The 22,812-nt window shown below is 41.3% G+C and overlaps 1 protein-coding gene across 1 annotated transcript in view; it reads right to left on the bottom strand.

Annotated features, from left to right (window-relative positions):
• LOC124775796 (A-kinase anchor protein 9-like) overlaps positions 1-22,812 on the bottom strand; it is a 517,018-nt gene that overhangs the window by 71,551 nt on the left and 422,655 nt on the right. The window contains exons 40-44 of the mRNA XM_047250627.1: positions 20,870-21,059; positions 19,676-19,877; positions 19,436-19,586; positions 6,663-6,833; positions 1,564-1,749 (exon numbers count right to left, since the gene is read on the bottom strand). Coding sequence (XP_047106583.1) covers positions 1,564-1,749; positions 6,663-6,833; positions 19,436-19,586; positions 19,676-19,877; positions 20,870-21,059 — 900 coding nt within the window. The remainder of the gene's footprint in view (positions 1-1,563; positions 1,750-6,662; positions 6,834-19,435; positions 19,587-19,675; positions 19,878-20,869; positions 21,060-22,812) is intronic.

Here is a 22,812-nt window from a genome sequence, read left to right on the forward strand (position 1 = left end):
ATAAAGTGATTTTGCAGCATGACAACGTTCGACCCCACATTGCAAAAGGGGTCAAAACGTACTTGGAAATGTTAAAATGGGAAGTCCTACCCCATCCGCCGTATTCACCAGACATTGCTCCCTCTGACTATCGGCTGTCTAGATTAATGGCGCATAGCCTGGCCGACCAACACTTCCGAAGTCACAAATTGGATCGATTCGTGGATCACTTCAAAATATGAATAATTTTTTTGATGCGGGATTTGTACACTGCCCGAAAGATGGGAGAAAGTAGTGGCCAGTGATGGAAAATACTTTGAATGATACATGTGTAACCGATTTGTTTCATTAAAGCCTCAAATGTTGGGGAAAAACGGCAGAAGCATTTTGTACACCTTGTGCAAAGAGAGGCAAGATTATGATAAAAAGGAAGGGAACATGTTTCTTGTATTGATTAATCTTGAAGTAGGATATTTCTTGCAGAAAGTTTAGGATTACAGCAGACATGAGATGGTCACAATTGCAGCCTGACAATTCCCAGTGTGAAAATTCCAGCTGTCACGAATATTCAACATATATTGGAGCGCACCACAGGCCTCACGGTTATTATTATTAAATCACGTAATATATCACTTCAATTAATTCCTTGAAAGCAAACATTGGTTTACTAGGATGAGAACAGAGAAGATCATGCATACAAAGCTGGTAAATCCTGGGTGAAATCTTATCAATTGACAGAACAGATAACTACTCATTTTGTGGACAGTAGATAAGCACTTAAAACAAGAACTGGGACTTGGTAGCTTATTATACAGTTACAAAAGTTCTATTACGTTGTAGAAAGAATGCCTAAATAACTATTTACGAATACAAATCTAAACTTCAAAACTATTAAAGGACATGAAGTTGTATAACTCATTATTTGGTGATTATCTGTTGTTGAACAGGATTCTCAGTCATCTATATCTGTTTGAAGGACAACATTTTCATCTTTCTGCTAGTTTTATGTCGCTGAGCTCGATTACAATTTTGGCTGTAGGTAAATTCCCAAGTGGAAGATTTCATGTCTACAAACAGGTTAAAAATTTAAATATTTTCTGGCATAAAGGTACATTTCATTCCAAAGTCAACATAGTTCCCTTAGAGGCTTAACAAAGCTGACAGTCAAATACAAACATGCTGTCCTTTGAAAAATTGTTACTTTGTGCGAGTTCCTGACCTTTGCCAGCCTGTTTCTTAAAATATCTGCCCAATTTTTTTTCTAGTGTTTGACTGTAGATGTCCGCTTGTTGTTAGGAGCTCTATTTGGAAGTTAAATTTTTAGGATAATGTAAACCTTTACTTATAGTGTTTATATTCTTTTTTTAAAAATTACTGTAAATAATGTTTACTAAATAGTGCACTTCATTACAGGAACTTATACAAATTTCGTACACTAAAGGTGCCAAGTCATTGAGGAATTGTGATCACATGAGTATTCTCAAAACAGAAAAAAAAAAGAGTAATTGTATTCAAGTTGTTTTTAAAAACTCTTCTTACAAAGCTATAATAGGCCAAATCCAAAATTGTGCTTCCAATTCCTACCTGCTTTTCAAGGCCTTCTTTCTGAGTTTTTACAAAAACCATATCTGTTCTCAACTGATGAATTAATGATTTTTCCGATTCCAGTCTCTGTTGCCAAATCATCCTCTCTTCACTCAGAGCTGTTTGTAATTCTACCATCCTACGTTGCTCTTGACGAACAATGGCTTCCAGCTTAGCACATTTCTCCTATTATAAATTGAGTACTGATGTTAATTATAATGATTTCACGATACTGCACAAGTATTTATTAATAATGCAATCTTTGTAACTAGCAATTATTTTAAACAAGTATTATTTCTTATAATGAACACACACACACACACACACACACACACACACACACACACACACACACACAAGCACACAAATTAAAATGGTGGTAGAATGTGTAAGCAGATTGTGTCCTGTGCTGAAAATTGATTTTTGGTGCAAGTACAACAGAAAGTGTACTAAAGTTTGAAGTTTTTTCCCAGAAGATCAGGTTTTTATAACTGACCTACAGATTATATTTAATTATAAAAGTACTACATAAACATATGCCTTCTCCACACTTCTACAGTTGCAACTAAATCAACATAAACACCGAATTAATGAGCTAAGATTAGAAGTTCATTTAGTTATTTAACCATCTAATATTATAGTGTAAAAAGAAAAATTTATTGAAGGAAAACTTTTTGTGTGAGACACTGAATTTAACTAAAAATCTTCCAAATCAGGCTAATGTACAATATTAGCATATGCTAACAAAGCAGCATGTCAACAAAATTTTTATAGTGTTGGGAACCATGCAATTTGTATATGGAAGGCTCTACACAAAGCAGCTCCACATGATGTAGTCTACTGACAGAAATCTGCAAATGTGAGTTAAGTACCTAACATCAACATCACACTTATATTTAAACAAATTACAACCCTACTGCTGGAAATCATTGCAAAACAGGGAAGATTTAACAGAATAGTATCTACTGAAACAATATGACTGGCATCAACAGCATCAAAGGTGCAACACAGACCGTAATAAACACCAAAGCTTTAATAGAGCTAATGGTACATGTTAATTAAAACTTGCGAGTAACTCATACGTGGTACTTGCAGTGAATTGGTTGAAGATGGAGTTGAAGAAGAAGAAATGACTGCTTCCTAGGAAAAGAGATGTCAAGCCACAAATTCTGGAATCAAGTACTGTGAGAGAAGTTATTGGAGGTAGATAGTAATTAAAGCTACAGTAAAGAATAAAAGCAGTGGAATGCAACTGAAAAGGAACAACCATATTATGTAAGTATACATCTGAGCCAGAGAGCTGCAACAGATGTGACAGACTACCCAAAATAGTATGTCACATTTCCCACTGCAAATCAAAGTGCAAAACGACCTCAAAACAGATTGTTCCATATGTGCTAACCAAGAGAGAGAGGAGGGAGGGGGGAGAGGGGGAGTGGGGGAAGGGAGCAAGGGAAAACACAGGAACACATTCTACAGAGGTTGTTTGAACCCCTCTGCAGAGGGCTTCAAGGCATAATCCAACTGGAAAGTCCACCAAAGGGCAGATGTCAGGGGGTCAATGCTCTTTGTGTGCAAAAAGAATCTGATGAGCTGGATGATTAGGAAATTTTCAGATTTTGACATAAGTGAGCATGTCTATGGAATCTTACTCAATGATGGTGGACTGGGTTAAACAATATCAAAAGCTGAAGGTACCACTAAGCCATAAACCTAGCAATCATAGTCCAATCAAGAAGAGACCATGACCTTGTAAACATGAAGAATAGCACAATACACCCCCCAAGAGGTGTGGGCAAGGAAGCACAAAGTGTTAAGCTCTCACACATGGTTTCTAGTTGACAAACATGAGGCGGCCATGTCAGCTTTTTATCAAAGAGGACTCTCAGAACTCAGGACTTTGCAGCAACATCCAAATGCTGGTGCCCAGGTATAGTTCTGGGATAGGATCGATTTTTCTTCTCTGGCTGATTGCAGGAAGTGGTTTTGGAAGAAGGTACCACATAATACATGAGACGGGAGAACCTACCACCCCCATGGTCAAGTTTATTTGTTCAACTAGCAGAGGTCGATGTCGAGTGAATACATACACCACATACTGCTGATGACCTGGACACAGGAGTGGCAAAAATCGAAATCATGGAGACATAATATAACCAAAACCATACTTTTCCAAACTTCAAAATTTGAAAGGCCATCAGTGACCTTCAGTTCCTCTACGCTGTGTTCCTTAATTAGTATCTCACACTTTGTGGACCTGTATGAGGTGTTGCTCCTGCAACTGACATATTCAACTGGTAGCACGTACGGTGAACTTTGGTGAAGTAGGCAGCCACAGTCTTCACAAATTATGTAGTGAGTAGTACACTGGGAAGACATATTCTCTAATCTTTCTTTGTATGTGAATCCCCATCAAAACTGAGGACTTATGTGCTGGTGTCAATCTTGCAGGCCCTGATCTCTTACTTCTCTAAGTGTTTGCCTTGTTCTTCATCCACCTTCAGTGTTAAGTCTTGGTGAAAAATTAATTATTTACCATTTTGTCCTTATGGGGTGTTATGGTAACTGGTATACCACGAAATTGTTTAGTAACTCCGAGGACTAGCTAGGACTTCATTAAGATGGAATCACTTTGTAATTTACTAAGGGAAGGGGATTTGTCAAATATGTTTTCAATACTCACCAAAAAAACATTGGCTTAGTCAAGAGGAAGGACTGTCCATCATTTTGGCTACAAACCAGGAACTGAGAGCATTAAGTGTCTGCAAGTTGCTTGGCTTTGTTTTCTCACCATGGCATGACCAAGGAGGGAAAGTTCCTAGGGTCATAATGATCTGCAATGAATTCCACTCTGCCTGAGGAGACTGCCAGAGCCTCAAGCCCCTGGCTGATAACTTTGATGAAAACCTGCCATGATGCCCTCTACTCCAAACAAGAGATCTTCTTATGGACACTACCTAGCCAGAGCAAAACCTGGCATCATGGTTAGTGCCCCAAATCCTGGTTCCCCCAAACAACCTGCACCTATTCCTCAGCATGCACAAGGTGACAGCTAAGGCATTAATAGTGTGACCTTTGTGTGGTCATAGGGTTACCATTGAACAGGTGCCCAACAAACCCCACTTGGGCAAGTTACCATCCTGGATATGGGATGAGCTTCACCACACCATCCACACATTCTGTAAAGGAGTTTTGAAACAGTGAAAGTCAAATTCAATGGTAGGATTTAACAGTAGATAACCAAAATATATGGTGTATAATAAAAGGAATAAAGTGGAAAAAGCTGTAATCAACATACTACAAGTGAGCTAGGTTAATCAGCAGAGATTCTGTACTAGAGAATAAGTCTGTGGAAAGAGAGTTAGACAGTAAAAGCGCAGGACAGGAAAGGAAAAAGTACTTCAGTGGTTTGATGCCCTGTGATCAGCATGCACATACTAACAGAAGAACTGTGAGTGCCCTGTGCAGGTGGGAAGCTGGCTTGTGGACACATGTAACCAACAGTTAATAAGTGCTACAAGGTAATGCAGTACAAAAGTTGTGAACTGCAAAGCTGAAGGAAGCTATTCGAGCAGGCAACGAGAACAAGGGGGAATGGTAGTCCACTCTACAGTTGTGAACTGGTTAACAGGACATACTCAGCTAACCAGAAGAGAAACTGACATATGGTCAGCATCAGTCTAAGAGAAACTAATTATCAGAGGTGAACTAAAGACATATAGGAATCTGACTCTGTCAAATACATGATCCAAAGGAAGCACTGCAGTAAGAGATTATAAAATAGCTCAGACAAAAACATGACCACATGGAATCTCTCTCTTACCATGTTACCCCTGAAACTGGACAAAATGGTCAATGGAAATGACACAACACAGCCAACAACAGCTCACAAAATGGATACAGTGTAAATATAGCTTCTTGTTGTTCTGAATACATGAGATAGTTAATGTGTTAAAAAAAGTGAACTGTCTTCAGTGTTAGATAGAGGCAAACATTACAGCCAAGTACTACTTGAGGATAGAGACCAAGAGAAAAGAGTTTCCATTGTGCTGTAGAGGTTTTACAAATACAATAAAGTGACCATGGGATGAAACATAGTACACAGAGTGCTTCAGAAACTCATGAACTTAGTACTGAGGGGGTCATAGGCAGAAAGTTCTCATTTAACTCTTAAGAGGTAGTCATCTTTATATGTCCCTTAATTCATAACAATAATACACGGTAGAGCTCATGCGATATTTACAAACACACAATATGAAATTTCAAACAGAGCAGTACGAGTTTTTGAGGAAGAGACTTATCAAATTAAAACACACAATTTTATCCAGAGAATGATGCCTGACCAAGCGAAGTTGGGTGTCATCTGTATATATCTACAGCCCAACAACATGACACAGCTCGGAGCCTTTACACAAGATATTTGATGTAGAAGTTTAGAAATACGGAAAACTACAGGAAGAAGTGTATGAAAGACGGAAAAAGTTGATGAGACTGTTTACACTTATCTAGCTACTCTCAACCAGCCATTCATTACCTTGTGCCAGCCATAAAGTGCTGATAGCCATTAGGGAAAAATTTGCATGCAGCTTATGTTTTCAGAATTCTGAACAACGTGGAGCATGGCTGTGGCACCACAGAACAGACTGCCTGCAATTAGCTGGACTACATAGTACTTCCTACAACATTTCATATTTGAACAGACATTCAAGATGTAAGCTGATCATGACCCTCCTTAATGTTTGGTAGTAGTAGTGTATTTCACTCCTGTTTATGAAAATGGTTTTCAAGCTGGAAGAGTATGGGTGTCAAATTTTATATCAAAGCAAAAGAATAATCAGGTAGCTGCTCCATTGTTTGAGATATGGGAGACGTGACAAGCGAACCTGCCAGAGAAGTGTGCTGACGCCGGCTGTACATACATGGTAGTTGCCAGCTCACATAGCAATATGCAGCCATGGGACAAAACACAAGACAGTATTAAAAACACAATAATTTAAATATCTCTTTTTTCAGGGACGTATAACCTTACTACAAACAAGACAATTCAGAAGGATATTAATTTGACTAGACTAAGTATTTTTTTACCATACATTACAAACCTTTAGAGTAATCAATGTAGCAGTGTCTCTTGAGTTTACTCCTGATTCCGTCTTCAACTGCTGGCATTTTAACTGAGACATTAGTGCTTCCTGATTGCTTTTTGCCTGGTCTATTTGTATACGAAGTCTCATCTCATTGTCAAGAGCGTTTTCCAGTTTGATTCTCATTGACTGGAAATATAAATTGCAAAAGAATATTTCACTCATATACACTCAAATAAAGTAACTCCATCACACATTTGGATTATTTATTTCTGTCAGACAACATAATAAAATAAACATCATGAACAGTATCATCTGTGGCTCAGAGGAAGAAAAAAATAATTAAAGTCTGGTGTTCTCGTTGGAGGAATTACCTACCTTTGTGTGTGTGTGTGTGTGTGTGTGTGTGTGTGTGTAAGCATGCATGCACATATGCGAATGGACTACAGCACTTGGGGTACTCATGAAGTGGCATCGGGAAACAATCATCGTGGAGGTAAGGATAGGAGGAGGAGGATATTAGTGTTTTAACGTCCCGTCGACAACGAGGTCATTAGAGACGGAGCACAAGCTCGGGTGAGGGAAGGCTAAATCAGGATGGCCGGAGACGGGATTGAACCGTCGTCCTCCCGAATGCGAGTCCAGTGTGCTAACCACTGCGCCACCTCGCTCGGTGGGAGGTAAGGCACCACTAGTACTCCTATTTGTGATGGGGTGGAAAAGTGGTGATATGGACTTGTAACTTGGAATTCCCGGTGCAATTTCAACCAAACTTTGTATACACTTGACTTATGATCATGGAGGGCTTGTGAAGGGGCTGGCATGTAAAGGCAGAAAAAAACTGATATTAGTGTTGAGTCTTTAAGTGTCACGGTCATTGGGGTGACTGGTGACATCCCTGATTACATTTAACTACCAGGGTTGGGGGAGATGGTAAGAAGGGGTGGCATGTAAAGCATGACTCTGGAACGCTAGGAGTAATTTCAACCAAACTTGATACACATATGACTTACTATCTGGAAAAAATTCTTTGGGACCAGGACGCACTTCCAACACAGGGTGGGATGGGAGTATAAGACACCCTTAGGAGTGGGGGATGAGAGGGATGTGAAATGTAAAAATAATTGTAAATGGCCCATATTAGCGTTGATCCTGTAATTTTCAGCATTTTAAGTTTGATTGCTGACACTTCTAAAGAAATTTCAGCCCCAGTGGTTTGATGGGATTTAGGGTGGGAATTCCCGGTGCAATTTCAACCAAACTTTGTATACACTTGACTTATGATCATGGAGGGCTTGTGAAGGGGCTGGCATGTAAAGGCAGAAAAAAACTGATATTAGTGTTGAGTCTTTAAGTGTCACGGTCATTGGGGTGACTGGTGACATCCCTGATTACATTTAACTACTAGGGTTGGGGGAGATGGTAAGAAGGGGTGGCATGTAAAGCATGACTCTGGAACGCTAGGAGTAATTTCAACCAAACTTGATATACATATGACTTACTATCTGGAAAAAATTCTTTGGGACCAGGACGGTCTTCCAACACAGGGTGGGTGAGGTTTGTGTTAGGGGAGGAATGGGGATGATGTATGTAGGTCTGCAATATATGAAGAAATCTGAACGAAACATAGTACACATAACGCTTGTGATCTAGGAAAAAATGGTGTTAGGGTAAGATACCCTCAGATCCCCTATTTGTAGGGGTGGAGAGGCGAATTGATGGCATGTTATGCATAACCCTGGAACATCTTGAGCCATTACTTGGTACAAATATGATGTAATATGATGTTGTTGTTGTGGTCTTCAGTCCTGAGACTGGTTTGATGCAGCTCTCCATGCTACTCTATCCTGTGCAAGCTTCTTCATCTCACAGTACCTACTGAATCTGCTTAGTGTATTCATCTATTGGTCTCCCTCTATGACTTTTACCCTCCACACTGCCCTCCAATACTAAACTGGTGACCGCTTTATGCTTCAGATGATGTAATATCTGGAAATAAAAACTGGAGGATGGGAGTATAAGACACCCTTAGGAGTGGGGGATGAGAGGGATGTGAAATGTAAAAATAATTGTGAATGGCCCATATTAGCGTTGATCCTGTAATTTTCAGCATTTTAAGTTTGATTGCTGACACTTCCAAAGAAATTTCAGCCCCAGTGGTTTGATGGGATTTAGGGTGGGAGTAGGAAGTGGTTGACAAAAATAATCACAAACAATGAATGTTTGTGTTGTATCTATAGTACTAGTGGTTGCTATGCAAAATGATAATAGTCCAGATGACAAAGTGACCCACAGGGATAGGATGGGTGCGAGTGAGGAAGGGAAGGGGGTGATATTGTAATGCATAAGTGTGGAATGTGTGAGACAATTTCAACCAAATTTGGCACATGTATCACTTACTATCTGGAAGAACACTACGAGTAAGACCTCCCTAGCATCTGCAGATGTATGGGTTGGGATGGTAGCAACATGTTAAACAATAAGAAATAACTATATTAGTGCCTTATTCAAATGCCACTCCAGTTGCCCAGTTGCTCCCTAATTGGTGACATTTTTTGTTGAACATTTCAGCCCTAGCACCAGGGTAGCAGTGGGAACTGGGTGATGAAAAATTAGGTAGCCGAGTATTGGTAGGTAATCAGCTACTTTCCATATAGGATTATTACTACATCCCCTGCCCCCTCCATGAACCATTGACCTTGCCGTTGGTAGGGAGGCTTGCGTGCCTCAGTGATACAGATAGCTCTACCGTAGGTGCAACCACAACGGAGGGTATCTGTTGAGAGACAAGACAAACGTGTGGTTCCTGAATAGGGGCTGCAGCTTTTTCAGTAGTTGGGAGGGCAACGGTCTGGATGATTGACTGATCTGGCCTTGTAACATCAACCAAAACAGTCTTGCTGTGCTAGTACTGAGAACAGCTGAAAGCAAGGGGAAACTACAGCAGTAATTTTTCCCAAGGGCATGGAGCTTTACTTTATGGTTAAATGATGATTGCATTCTCTTGGATAAAATATTCCAGATGTAAAATAATCACCCATTTGGATCTCCAGGTGGGGACTACTCAGGAGGACATCATTATCTGCAGAAACAAAACTCGCATTCTATGGACTGGAGTGTGGAATGTGGGAAAGGTGGGCAGGTAGGGTAGAAAATTTAAAAAGAGAAATGGATAGGTTAAAGGTAGATATAGTGGGAATTAGTAAATTTCGGTGGCAGGAAGAACAAGACTTCTGGTCAGGTGAATACAGGGTTACAAATACAAAATCAAATAACAGTAATGCAGGAGTAGGTTTAATAATTTAATAAAATAAATAGGAACATGTATAAGGTACTAAGAACAGCATAGTGAACTCATTGTTGTAGCCACGATAGACATGAAGCCCATGCCTACCACAGTAGCACAAGTTTATATGCCAACTAGCTCCGCAGATGAAGAAGAAGTTGAAGAAATGTGTGATGTGATAAAAGAAATTATTCAGATAGTTTACGGAGATGTAAATTTAATAGACACGGGGGACTGGAACTCGATTGTTGGAAAAAGAAGAGATGGAAAAGTAATAGGTGAATATGGACTGGAAGTATGGAATGAAAGAGGAAGCCGCCTGGTATAATTTTGCACAGAGAGTAATTTAATCATTGCTAACACTTGGTTAAAGAATCATGAAAGAAGTTTGTATACATGGAAGAGGCCTGGAGATACTAGAAGGTTTCAGACGGATTATATAATGGTAAGACAGAGATTTAGGAACCAGGTTTTTAATTGTAAGACATTTCCAGGGGCAGATGTAAACAGGATTCCTGTTTACTGAACCTGCTGGTAATAAGTCTAGCACAATGTATCTGAATTACTTCAATGTCTCTCTTTAATATAATTTACTTGGGATCCCAAACACCTGAGCAGTATTCAAGACTGTGTTGCACTAGCATTATATACACTAACTCCTTTATTGGTAAGTTACACTTCCACAAAATTCTACCAACACACCAAATTTGGCCATTTGCTTTACCTACTATTGACCTATTTCATTTCATTTCATATTGGTTTGCAATCTTACACTTAGATATTGAATCATCATGACTGTGTCAACCAGCATACCACCAATACTGTATTTGAAAATTATAGGATTGTTTTTTCTATTCATCTGCATTAACTTACATTTTACCAAATTTTGATCAAGCTGCTGTATCACAACACCACGTAGAAGCAAAGAAGAGGCGGCAGAAAGGTGGAAGGAGTAGATAAAGGATCTATACAAGGAAGATGTACTAGAGGACAATATTATGGAAATGGAAGAGGTTGCAGATGAAGATGACACGGGACATATGATACTGCAAGAGGAATTTGAGAAAGCATTGAAAGACTTGAAAGACTTAAGTCTAATAAGGCCCCAAGTGTAGACAACATTCTGTTAGAGCTTTGGGACAGTCAGCCATGACAAAAGTCTTCCATCTGGTGAGCAAGATGTATGAGACAGGCGAAAGATGTTCAGACTTCAAGAAGAATATAATAATTCCAATCCCAAAGAAAGCAGGTGTTGACAAGTGTGAAAAATACCATAACTATCAGTTTAATAAGTCATGATTGCAGAATACTAACACAAATTCTTTACAAATTAATGCAAAAACTGGTACAAACTGACCTCGGGGAAGATCAGTTTGGATACCATAGAAATGTTGCAACATGCGAGGCAGCTCTGACCCTATGACTTATCTTACAAGATAGGTTAAGGAAAGGCAAACCTATGTTTCTAGCATTTGTAGACTCAGAAAGAGCTTTTGACAATGTTGATTGGAATACTCTTTTTCAAATTTTGAAGGTGGCAGGTGTAAAATATTGGGAGCGAAAACTATTTGCAATTTGTATAGAAAGCAGATGGCAGTTACAAGAGTTGGGGGGCATGAAAGGGGAGCAGTAGTTAAGAAGGGAGTGAGACAGGGTTGTAGCCTATCCCCGATGTTATTCAATCCGTATATTGAGCAAGCAGTAAAAGAAACAAAAGAAAAATTTTGGAGTAGGAATTAAAATCCAAGGAAAGGAAATAATAACTTTGAGGTTTGCCAACGACATTGTAATTCTGTCAGAGCCAGCAAAGGACCTGGAGGAGCAGCTGAATGGAATGGACAGTGTCTTGAAAGGAGGATATAAGATGAACATCAACAAAAGCAGAATTAGGATCATGGAATGTAGTCGAATTAAATAAGATGATGCTGAAGGAATTAGTTTAGGAAATGAGATACTGAAAGTAGTAAGAGAGTTTTGCTATTTGTAGGATAGTGGGACTCTTATAACCTAAGTAAACATATTATATATTAAATAGTGTATAGAGACATAGTATATACCAAGTACGTATAAGTTGAAAAGTAGGGGAGGACTCTAGGGACCAAAGGAAGTATTAAGAAGGATATACAAAGTGTATAATACATTTGTATATTTACCAGGAAATATTTAATTATAGTGTACATAAAGATGTATACTAGGGCAATAAACCATGAGGCCTACTCATAAACGATTAGGGCGTACCTACATGGAGGTAGGACAACCTGTGGCCTGATGAATAGGGATGTTTTAAAAAGGGGCGTGCGTACAAAAACGGAAGGAGTAAGTGCACTCAAAGGGTCAACCCACCTGTAAGATATTACGTACTGATCGTAGGGGAAAAGGACAGTACTGTGACAGAAGTCACACACTTAATAGGAATTATTTTGGTAAGTTTGAACCCTATATTCCATGAGCAGAATTATGTTTTATTTGATTTTGCAAGTGTCGAGAAGAACACTTTCATTTGCCCAGAGTTCCTCCAGGCTACAAACAGTCTATAATTAATGAGGCTATTACGTACTAAAGAATCAGTACAAAGAATTAGAATAAAGAGTAAAATACTCAAGTGTCATGAACACCTGGAGCTTACAAATGGAAACCAAAGGTTTAGGCCCCACGACTCCTAGATATAAGAGAATTGACTCCAACATTGAGTGAAATACTCCCGTTTTATAATCAAAGTAAAATGAAAAAAGAAAATCTAAATAGTAAAGAAAGGGGTTACGCATGGTTAATAAAAGAATGTGGAATGCATACTGTGGAATTATGAATTGTTGTTGTATGTAATACTGATGTACATAATGAGCATGTATAAAATATTGCGTGTTCGAGCTGAGGGGAGGGATATGTAGTGATTCGAGAATTTCTGCATAAATTCTAGAACCACTCATCCTTCTACCGTCTCGAACACACAATATTTTAAAAATTAGTGTGAGAATGAACATTCTGCGTGACACATGTTTGTGTGTGCAGGCTGGAAAGGATTTACAAGCACAAGGTAGACGCGACGGTCGAATGGCATCGACAAGTGTATGCCGCTCATGCCACAGAAGCTGTATTGGAAGAACAAGGAGTGTTTATGATTCTTACGGTGTTTTATAATGTTGACTATTCTAATGAGGGAAAAAGAAGAACAGCTGAAAAATTGTTGATTATACTTCATGTGTTGGACTTGCTAGAAGAAAGACATGTTCATAAATTACTTGGTTGTAAAAACTATGCTATTGTAAATGTATTTAATCGGATCTGACGTGAGACGAGTCAGCTGACTTGCACGAGTTTGAATAATTATAGTGGGAAATATTGAATTTGTTCTCTGTGGAAGTTGAAATATACTATGACTGAGTTAAAAGTATTCTTCAGGTACTAAATTATTTCAAAAATAGAGAGAGAGTCTTATAAATTCCCGCAACATTTAGTAAGCCAGCACAATGTAACTGTACAGGTGTGTGTGTGTGTGTGTGTGTGTGTGTGTGTGTGTCGCTCGCTCGCTCTCTCTCTCTCTCTCTCTCTCTCTCTCTCTCTCTCTCACACACACACACACACAACTGTACAGTTACATCGTGCTGGCTTACTAAGTGTGTGTGTGTGTGTGTGTGTGTGTGTGTGTGTGTGTGTGTGTGTGTGTGTCACTCTCTCTCTCTCTCTCTCTCTCTCTCTCTCTCTCACACACACACACACACACACACACACACACACACACAGATGTACAGGTACACTGTGCTAGGACTGCAGTTCTGCACTGAAGTCGAGGCATTGAGGCACACTGAAGAAAGGTTGGAGCAGGGACCTAATAGACTGAGGTCAAGAAGTTTATAAGATTGAAAGACGTGATGCAAGGACAGACTTAAAATCTACACACTTCACAGAAACTGGTGATTGTGGGAAGGATCCAGATGACACGGGTCACAAAGCAGCAACTGAAATCAAGCAGTATGTCCTGCTACTGGCCCACTCTCTTCCTGGCCACAGTTTGGCGATGGCCATTAAGTTGGATGGCCAGATGGTTGGTGGTCATGGTCATGGTCATGCAAAATGCTTTGTGAAAATTGCATCGAAGCTCATACACAATATGACTACTTTTACAGGCGGCCCCGCCTCTGATGGTATACAATAAGCTTGTGATAGGACTGTAGCAGGATGTGCTGGGTGGCTCTATCAAACAGCTCTTGCACTTGTGTCTTCCACAGGTATACGATCAAGTAGCAAGAGGATGGGCATGGATGTGGCATGAGGATGGGCCAAAATATTGCATAGATTGGTTGGTTGATGAAATACATTTACATCTAGAGTTGCATACATATCCCGCAAGTCACCATGTGGAGCCTGGTGGAGGGCAGCTTGTACCATTACTAGTCATTCCCTATCCTGTTCCACTAGGAAATGGACTGAAGGAAAGATGGCTGTCTATGTGACTCCATAAAGACCCTAATTTTTCTTATTTGGTATTTACACAAAACATGGCAGTAGAAGTCAGCAATCTGCCAGAAATGCCGGTTTCCTAAATTTTCTCAATAATGCATTGCAGTAAGAACATCATCCACCCTCCAAGGATTCCTGTTTACTGAACTTGCTGGTAATAAATGGTTCAAATGGCTCTGAGCACTATGGGACTTAACATCTATGGTCATCAGTCCCCTAGAACTTAAAACTAATTAAACCTAACTAACCTAAGGACAGCACACAACACCCAGCCATCACGAGGCAGCATTATATACACTAACTCCTTTATTGGTTAGTTACACTTCCACAAAATTCTACCAATACACCAAATTTGGCCATTTGCTTTACCTACTATTGACCTGTACTCGTTTCATTTCATTTCATATTGGTTTGCAACCTTACACTTAGATATTGAATCATCATGATTGTGTCAACCAGCATACCACCAATACTGTATTTGAAAATTATAGGATTGTTTTTTCTATTCATCTGCATTAACTTACATTTTACCAAATTTTGATCAAGCTGCTGTAGCGCAACACCATGTAGAAATTCTGTGTATGTTGTCCCCTATCCTCTTACAGTCACACAACAACACTTTCCTGTACACTACAGCTTCATCAGCAAATAGTGGCAGATTGCTGCTCACCCTGTGTGAGTGAGTGAGTGAGTGACTGAGGGCCGAGGAGTACCAGTGGCAGGGAAGTGATCCACCTGTTGTTATGACCTTCAGGATATGGTGCAGCCATTGGCTCAGACAATAGTAAGGAGATGGTCAGTGCAGCAGAGGTCCATCAGAGTACAAAAAAGGACAAATGTAAACTAGCATCTGTGGTCCATAATGATAGCGGCAGACAGCGAAAATGGACAGTCCACATGGAGATGAAGGTGGTGGCTACTGTGGCAGTGGTGACATCAGGTAATGACACTACTCAGGCCAGCAGGTGACACTGTCCACTATGGTGAGGAGATAGCAGCAGCCATCAGAAGAAGCTAGAGAGCCGAAGAGGTCCATGTGAATGTGGGCACAGCGATGTCTGATGTCTGGGAAGGTGGCGACGGGGATATATATGTGGCATCCGACATTGGCATGCTGCCAGGCGAAGCAGGTGCGAGTCCAAGTCCTGTAGTCCCTCTGAATATCTGGCTACACAAAATGCTACATCACTAGAATGACAAATGCACGCATGCCAGGAAGTGGCAGGTTTTGGTCAAATGTGGCCTTGCGGAAGGCAGCACACAGGAATTGGTGCACTCACCCAGTGGATACAACACACCAAATACTATTGTCTGAGCTGGGAGCTGTGTAGTCTAGTAACATCACCCAGACAAAGGTAGGTGAGTTCTGGATCATGCTCCTGGGCGGTGCTAAGTGCCTTGTAGTCCACGGACGAGTTGACGGCACAGATGTAGCGGAGGTAGTCAGTGATGACATTGTCAATTCCCAAAATGTGACATGTGTCGGTGGCAAATTTGGATATGGACGACAGCTGCTGGAATTCACGTGGGGTGCACTGGTCAAAGTCTTTTGCAAGAGCAAACAGTGGGGGCTCCTAATTGGTGAAGACTGTAAAGTGAGAGGCCTCCACCGATGGCCGAAAGTATTCGACTGCCTCGTAGTCGTTGAGGATCTTTCTGTCGTATGCATCCCAGCATCACTGAACAGCAGAGAGCTTGCTGGAGAAGAATGCAAGAGACTGCCAGGGGTCACTGACGTGCTGTTGCAAGATGGTGTCAATGGCCGTCTGGCTACCATCGACCACTATGGCAAGTGGGGCGATGGGACAGGGATGGGCGAGCAGGGTAGCGTCCGCCATGTTGCACTTAGTGGCAGAGAAGCTATTTTACATTTGTGATGTACCAGCTTGCTCCCTCTTGTTTGGACGCCATGGAGTGCAGCTCCTGCATAGCGGTGGCATTCCTCAGAAGACAGTGGAAGAAGTTTAACATGCTGAGGATATGGTGGAGGTCCTTGAGCGTCTCTGGGAGTGGGAAATCGAGGATGGCTAGTACACTGACAAGCAATGAATGTGATCCGGCAGAGGAGAAGATGTGGCCCAAGAATGCCACCTCACTGACACCGAGAATGTACTTTCCTGTGTTCATGACGATGCTAGCATCCTGGAGGCATTCGAAAATACGGTAGAGGCGATCGATCACGGTATTCCTTGAGTGTCCTGGAAAACACGAGTATGTAGTCCAGGTAGGTGAAACAGCCTTGCAACACACCATCCAAGAAACGCTGCCATGTTTGGGCGGCACTATGAAGGCTGAAGATCATAAAGGTCTTCTGGATATCCTCAGGTGCTACCGGAATCTGGGGGAAAGTTTGGTGCAGTCAATCGTGCTGAAAATTCAGCTGTGTTAGAACGGCAGCAGGTATCAATCAGGGATGGCGCACTAGTTCACCTCCTGGTGATCCTGCATGAGCACCTGGAACCACCCATCTTCTCAACAAGGTGAAGGATGAAAGTACATGGGCTTTTCCAAGGACACATCACATCAGCAGTGGGCAGCTCGTCAAATGCGACCTTGACGATTTTCAGTTTGTGTGGTGGTAGGTACCGGGGCCAGCAGAAGTACGGTGTCCCAGGAGCCACGTCCATGTAGTGTAAAGTTGAATGGTGGATCTCCTGAGGTGCACTGAACAGATATGTAAGAGCAGGAAACTGCACCAGTAGGTCGGCATATGCATTGAAAGACACCACTGGCTTCATGTCGAGAAGAACAGTGAAACAATTGGTGCATTTCGTTGATCTCCCAATGTCGCAGTCAATGATGCACCGGCCTTCAAAGTCAATGAGCATGCAGTAGTGTCCGATGAAGTCCATTCTGGTAATGGGGTCAGTGACGGTGAAGGTTCAAGGGAGGTGCCATTGTAGGCCAAGGTTGAGAACATGGTGATATATGCCATAGGTGACAATGGTGGAGTTGTTTGCTGCCATGAGGAGGATGGCTGAGATGGTGCCAGATTCCCATATAAGCCGCCACAGAGAGACAGACAACAGGAAAAGTGAGGCAGGGCCAGCATTGCAGATTAACAGATGCTGGGAGATCAACTAACAGCCAGGCATGCCTAATTATGGTGGCTGTTGGTGTTTAGGTGCCAAGAGCAGGCCTCCATGCAGTTTGCAGCATCTGTACTAAAACGCTTGCAGCATCAGCAGAGGCCGTCTGTGTCACGAGAGGTGTTAGCAGGTTGGTTAGGGCTGTGGTGGTGGTAGCCGTTGTAGCACTAGTGGGCTGAACTGTGCGGGAGGTGGCGACTGGAATTGAGGCGGGCCACAGTTGCTTGTAGCATTGTTATGTCAGCGCTGAGGTGGGTGAGGATATCGCTGGGCCCTATGCTGCGGGCCAGTGCGGACAGCATGTTGAGCAGTGAGGAGGGGGTTGAAACGGAGTAGCTGGAGGAATGATGATCAGCTGCCTGTGCCACATGGGGGTGGGGATGGCAACAGCAGTGGTTTCAGGCAAGGAGACTAGCATCTCGTGATCTCAGTCGGTGAGCATCAGAGTGTCTCATAGCTGTTGGTGGCTAGGAGCAATGAAATGGCATCTTGGACCTCCACTTGCCTCGCACTGGCTGATCACCATAGCGAACTTGGTGGTACCCTGAGTGATGCCGCAACCAACGAAGATGGTGTCCCCCAAGGAAAACCACAGGTTCAGATCCCGCAGCATCAAACACAGTAGGTGAGCCACAGCATGGCTGGACAGAGTGTTAGTGGCATACGGGGCAATGGGCACCAGTGGGTCAAAGCAGGGAAGGATGGCAGTGGAGGCAACAGAAGCAGGAACCGGTGCAGGAGTTGGCTGTGGAGTCTGGTGCTGGTGGTAGGGCCACTGGTGGTTGCATCGCCACAAGGAGTGCATGCAGCTCAGCACTGCTGCCTTCCAGTTCCATGAGACATGTGGACAGGCCAGCGATGATGTCATGGGGTGCCAGAGCACTGTCACATGCAATGCAGCGTCGGTTGGGAGGGAAGGAGGAAGCCACTGCCACAATGTTGCAGAAAGGACATCAAAAGAAGACAAATGGCTCTTGATGTGAAACAACAGTGTCTGTAGCATTAAAACTGGTTGCTGGTGGGATGTGGACGTGTGGGAGAATTGAAATAAGCGCTAACAGAACAAGGTGGTAATACCCTGCTGAAATAGGATATTAAGTCGACGGAGTCTATTTTTGGGTCACCAGTGTAGGAATGTTTCCTTACTTAACTTATAAGTCACTTGCCCAATGATAGAGCAAGGTATGGTAGGCTCTGTACAAAGACCAACACATAAAATAGTCTTGAAACTCATAAGTTCCGAAAAAGTCACTTGCCGGTGTGATTGGTGCTGGAAACAGGTGTAGCACAGTAGAAAAGGTGAACACCGAGGCAGGTGACAGTCTCCTCCCTAAGTTTCACCAGTACAATGATATTCCGACATGGCGTGCAAAATCAGTAGTCTTCAGCACAAGATGTGGCACAAAACACCATTTATATGCCCAGCTGCATAGCAGGGGTAGAGATGGCAGGGCATGAGTGTCTCTCAAAACTTCATGGTGTGCACCTCAATGTGGTGTGTCCGTATTGGTGCAAGCGCACGCAGGAACTGACGTAGACACCACGGAAGAGGGAGACTGGTCTAGAGTAGGTCGGCAGAAGTCTCGCTATGGACTGAGCTATTTTTGCCCAGCAGTAGTCAGCGATCATAATGTGCAGGTATCCGGTTACCATGGCAGGAATGACAGCTTGGTATGGAAATAACATGCAAAGGGAGAAACCGGCTGCCTTAGCAGACAGCTATTGAGAGCTAGGTCTATATGGAACTCCTAAGACAGTTGTGTGGCAAAAGGCCACCACACTGTCAAACAAGTGGACTCAAACCTAAATATAATAAACTTACCACATACAGGTGTGCATAAAGAATGATTTCATAACAGTGACTATCATATTTTTCAAAATAAACCTCAATATATCATTCTGCATGAAGCAGAAATATTTACATAAAGACAATGAAATGCTTATTAGCTGTATTTTACCTCTATAAGCTCTGAATCTTTTCTGTTGGAGATACTGGCCCTCTGACGTTCAGCTTCAAGAAGTGACTGTAAGTGTCTAACATTATTTTTTTCTTTGTGAAGATCATTTTCAAAGTCTCTAACTTTCACTCTTTCCTTCTCCAATAGCACACTGGGAACAAACATACATGTAATGTATTTTTTAAAAATTTTATTGAGAACCACATATTGTCAAGAACACAGATACAAAATAAAACTTACATGAACTGCTGCAATCTTTCTTCATGGTACACTGTCTGTCTTTTTAGATTCTCAATTTCCATTTCTTGTTCTCTTTGCACTCTCATTAAATCATTTACTTTTTTCTCAGATTCTAAGTTACATGCTTTTTCCTTGTTCAAACTTTCAAGTAACTGCAGAACATGTTTCTTTCCAGATTCCACAGCTGCTTCAAGTTGTTCAACTGAAAAAACCATAAAAGAGTCTTGAGCAATGAATAGTGGGTTTTCTCATTCTCATGAAATCTATACTACCTGCCTCATTCATATACAAGAAGAAGTGGCACCATATACAAGAAGAAACGGCACAATAACTGTCTTAACATAGAAATCAACAATGAATTCACTTTTATAATAATATGGACGTATGTATGTATGTTCCACATATCCTCCTAAGCCACTGTATAAATTTCAACCAGACCTGGTACATAAATCACTTATTGTCAGGAAAGTCCCCAGTGAGTGGGGGAGGGCATAAGAACTAGCTACCTCTCAAACTTTTTTCCTTGCTGACAACTCCCCCCCCCCCCCCCACAAGAATTGAGAACAAGTGAATTTAAATTACTTATTTATTAAAATTAAAAACAGAGAAACAGGCAGGTTATTAGTTACCATCACAAGGCAAAATACTAAATACTGCTGACAGAAAATCTCTTAGAAAGAACACAACACTAGCATCTTTTGGAAGCCTGCATCCAGTCTTAAGACAGGAATGAATGATTGCATAGGGAAGATGGGATGGGTGGAGAATAAGTTATACAGGCTCAAGATTGAGCTAAATCCACTGGTTGTGAAGAGGAAGGAAGGTGTAGATGAATAAAAGACATCTGAGAGTAGGAGGTCTAAGGCAATACATTAGTAAGCAGTATGCTAGCTTCAGTCAAGAAATGAAAAAGGGACTAAGTGAGAAGTAAAGATGGATTAAAGTAGGATGAGAATATGAAAAATTGAAAACATTAATCCAACTAAGGAACAGGAATAAATGGGAGAATAGAGAGGAGAAAAATACAATGGAGAAAAAAATGAGTACATATAAATGGAAATGTCGTGTGGCTATGGCCTCCCGTCGGGTAGACCGTTCGCCTGGTGCAGGTCTTTCGATTTGACGCCACTTGGGCGACGTGTGCGTCGATGGGGATGAAATGATGAAGTAGATAACAAAATTGTACAGGTGTACCTTTGTGTTCAAGCAGCTGAGTTGTCTGCATTGCAGTACTTCCACTACAACTGTTACGAAATGTGAATTTATTTGCAGGGATAGTAATATTAACTGTAGATAATCGCATACCAATATGGTTAGTTTCGTTCATACTATCTGCAGCTGGAATAAGTTGCTGCACATATGAAAGTTCCTCTGGTGACAGGACCTGCAAAACAATGGAACAAAAACAGATTATATAAAGGATTAACATTAAGAAATACAGTATTTTACTATGATACAGTTATTAGAATATCACCACACAGTGGAGACATTATGCAATGACAGGCACATGAACAAGACTGAACTCATGACTAACTCGCTTAACACCTCAACTATATGGTGAATAGTCACCTTCATTCCTTCTATTATTATATCCCATCCAGAAATTTCCAGCGCTATATTATCATATTTTCTGTCACCCACAGTTTATATGGTCCAGTCCAGTATTGTACCATGTGTTATCTGTCAACTTTCTTTATGCTCATGAATTTTACTGCATACAATTACAGGTGGGGAATAGATTTGCATACCCATGGGTATGTACTAGCTGATCACATTACAGGCCAGGATGACAAAAGATATAATAGCAGAATACATGTGTGATTTGCAAAATGGGAAGTGTCACGCAGCAGCGGTGGTGGACTATTATTGAGCAAACAAATGGTGCTACGGAAAAAATGATAACATTATCCTTGAACGCTGATTGCCAAAGTTTTATTTTCCTTCTCTGTCAATAAACAATAAAAGAACACATATGCAACAGCAATATTTGAAGAATGGAAAATCTGGGATGTATAACAATATGAATTACGACACATCGCTATTCACCACACACAGCAGGCACTGAGCAGCAGCAGCACATTTAAAAGTACACTGTTGGATACGTTACTGGACTAAATCCTTCCACAAGCACAACTCACACACTCACGGCCACTGTCATGAGACAATGAATCATGTGTGCTTATGTGTGTTTTCTACTGCAGAAGAAGGACTTTGTCCAAAAATTTTAATATTTTAGCTGTCTCTTCATTGTGCCTGCCTAAGACTCTGTTTGGAGAGTGGTAATCTATCCTTTCTATATTGTTATGAATTATTTAGGAATAAAGGAGATGGCTCACTGAAAGGTAGAAGCACTGCATCATCAATCAGTCTACCTGTAGCAAAAACAAACACACACACACACACACACACACACACACACACACACTCCTTTCTCCCTACAATGGGCTTAGTCAACTATCAGCTCTTTACTGGTCCACGGTGAGTGTACTGCAGTGAGGCGGGGGTGTGGGGTGAGTGACGGAGAGAGGCAAGAGGAAGGGAAGGGTTAGGGGGAAGCATCTAGTGGCTCATGGGAGAGTGGGAAGACTTTATTTATTTCTTTACACTTCAAGTTCCGTAGGACTAAAGTGAGGGGCAAATCTCCAAGGTCATGGAACACGTCGGTAGATGAAATCACAACACAAAAGTAGTGACAGATGAAAAGAAAATGTTTATGAACCCAAAAACAGACAATCCATAAGTTTAAGTAAACACAATCAACAATACAACATGAATCAGCTTAATTTTTCACGGAACACCTCGACAGAATAGAAGGAGTGATCCATGAGGAAAGTCTTCATTTTTGATTTGAAAGCACGTGGATTACTGCTAAGATTTTTGAATTATGGTGGTAGCTTATTGGAAAGGATGCAGCAGTATACTGCACCCATTTCTGCAAAAGAGTTGAAGTGCGATCCAAATGCAGATTGCATTTCTGCCAAGTGTTAACTGAGTGAAAGCTGCTAATTATTGAGAATAAGCTGATATCGTTAACATGAAACGACAGTAAAGAATATATACATTGAGAGGCCAATGTCAAAATACCCAGACTCATGAACAGGGGTCAACAAGAGTTTCATGAACTTATACCACTTATT

Source organism: Schistocerca piceifrons, chromosome 2, assembly GCF_021461385.2.
Source record: "Schistocerca piceifrons isolate TAMUIC-IGC-003096 chromosome 2, iqSchPice1.1, whole genome shotgun sequence".
NCBI lineage: Eukaryota > Metazoa > Arthropoda > Insecta > Orthoptera > Acrididae > Schistocerca > Schistocerca piceifrons.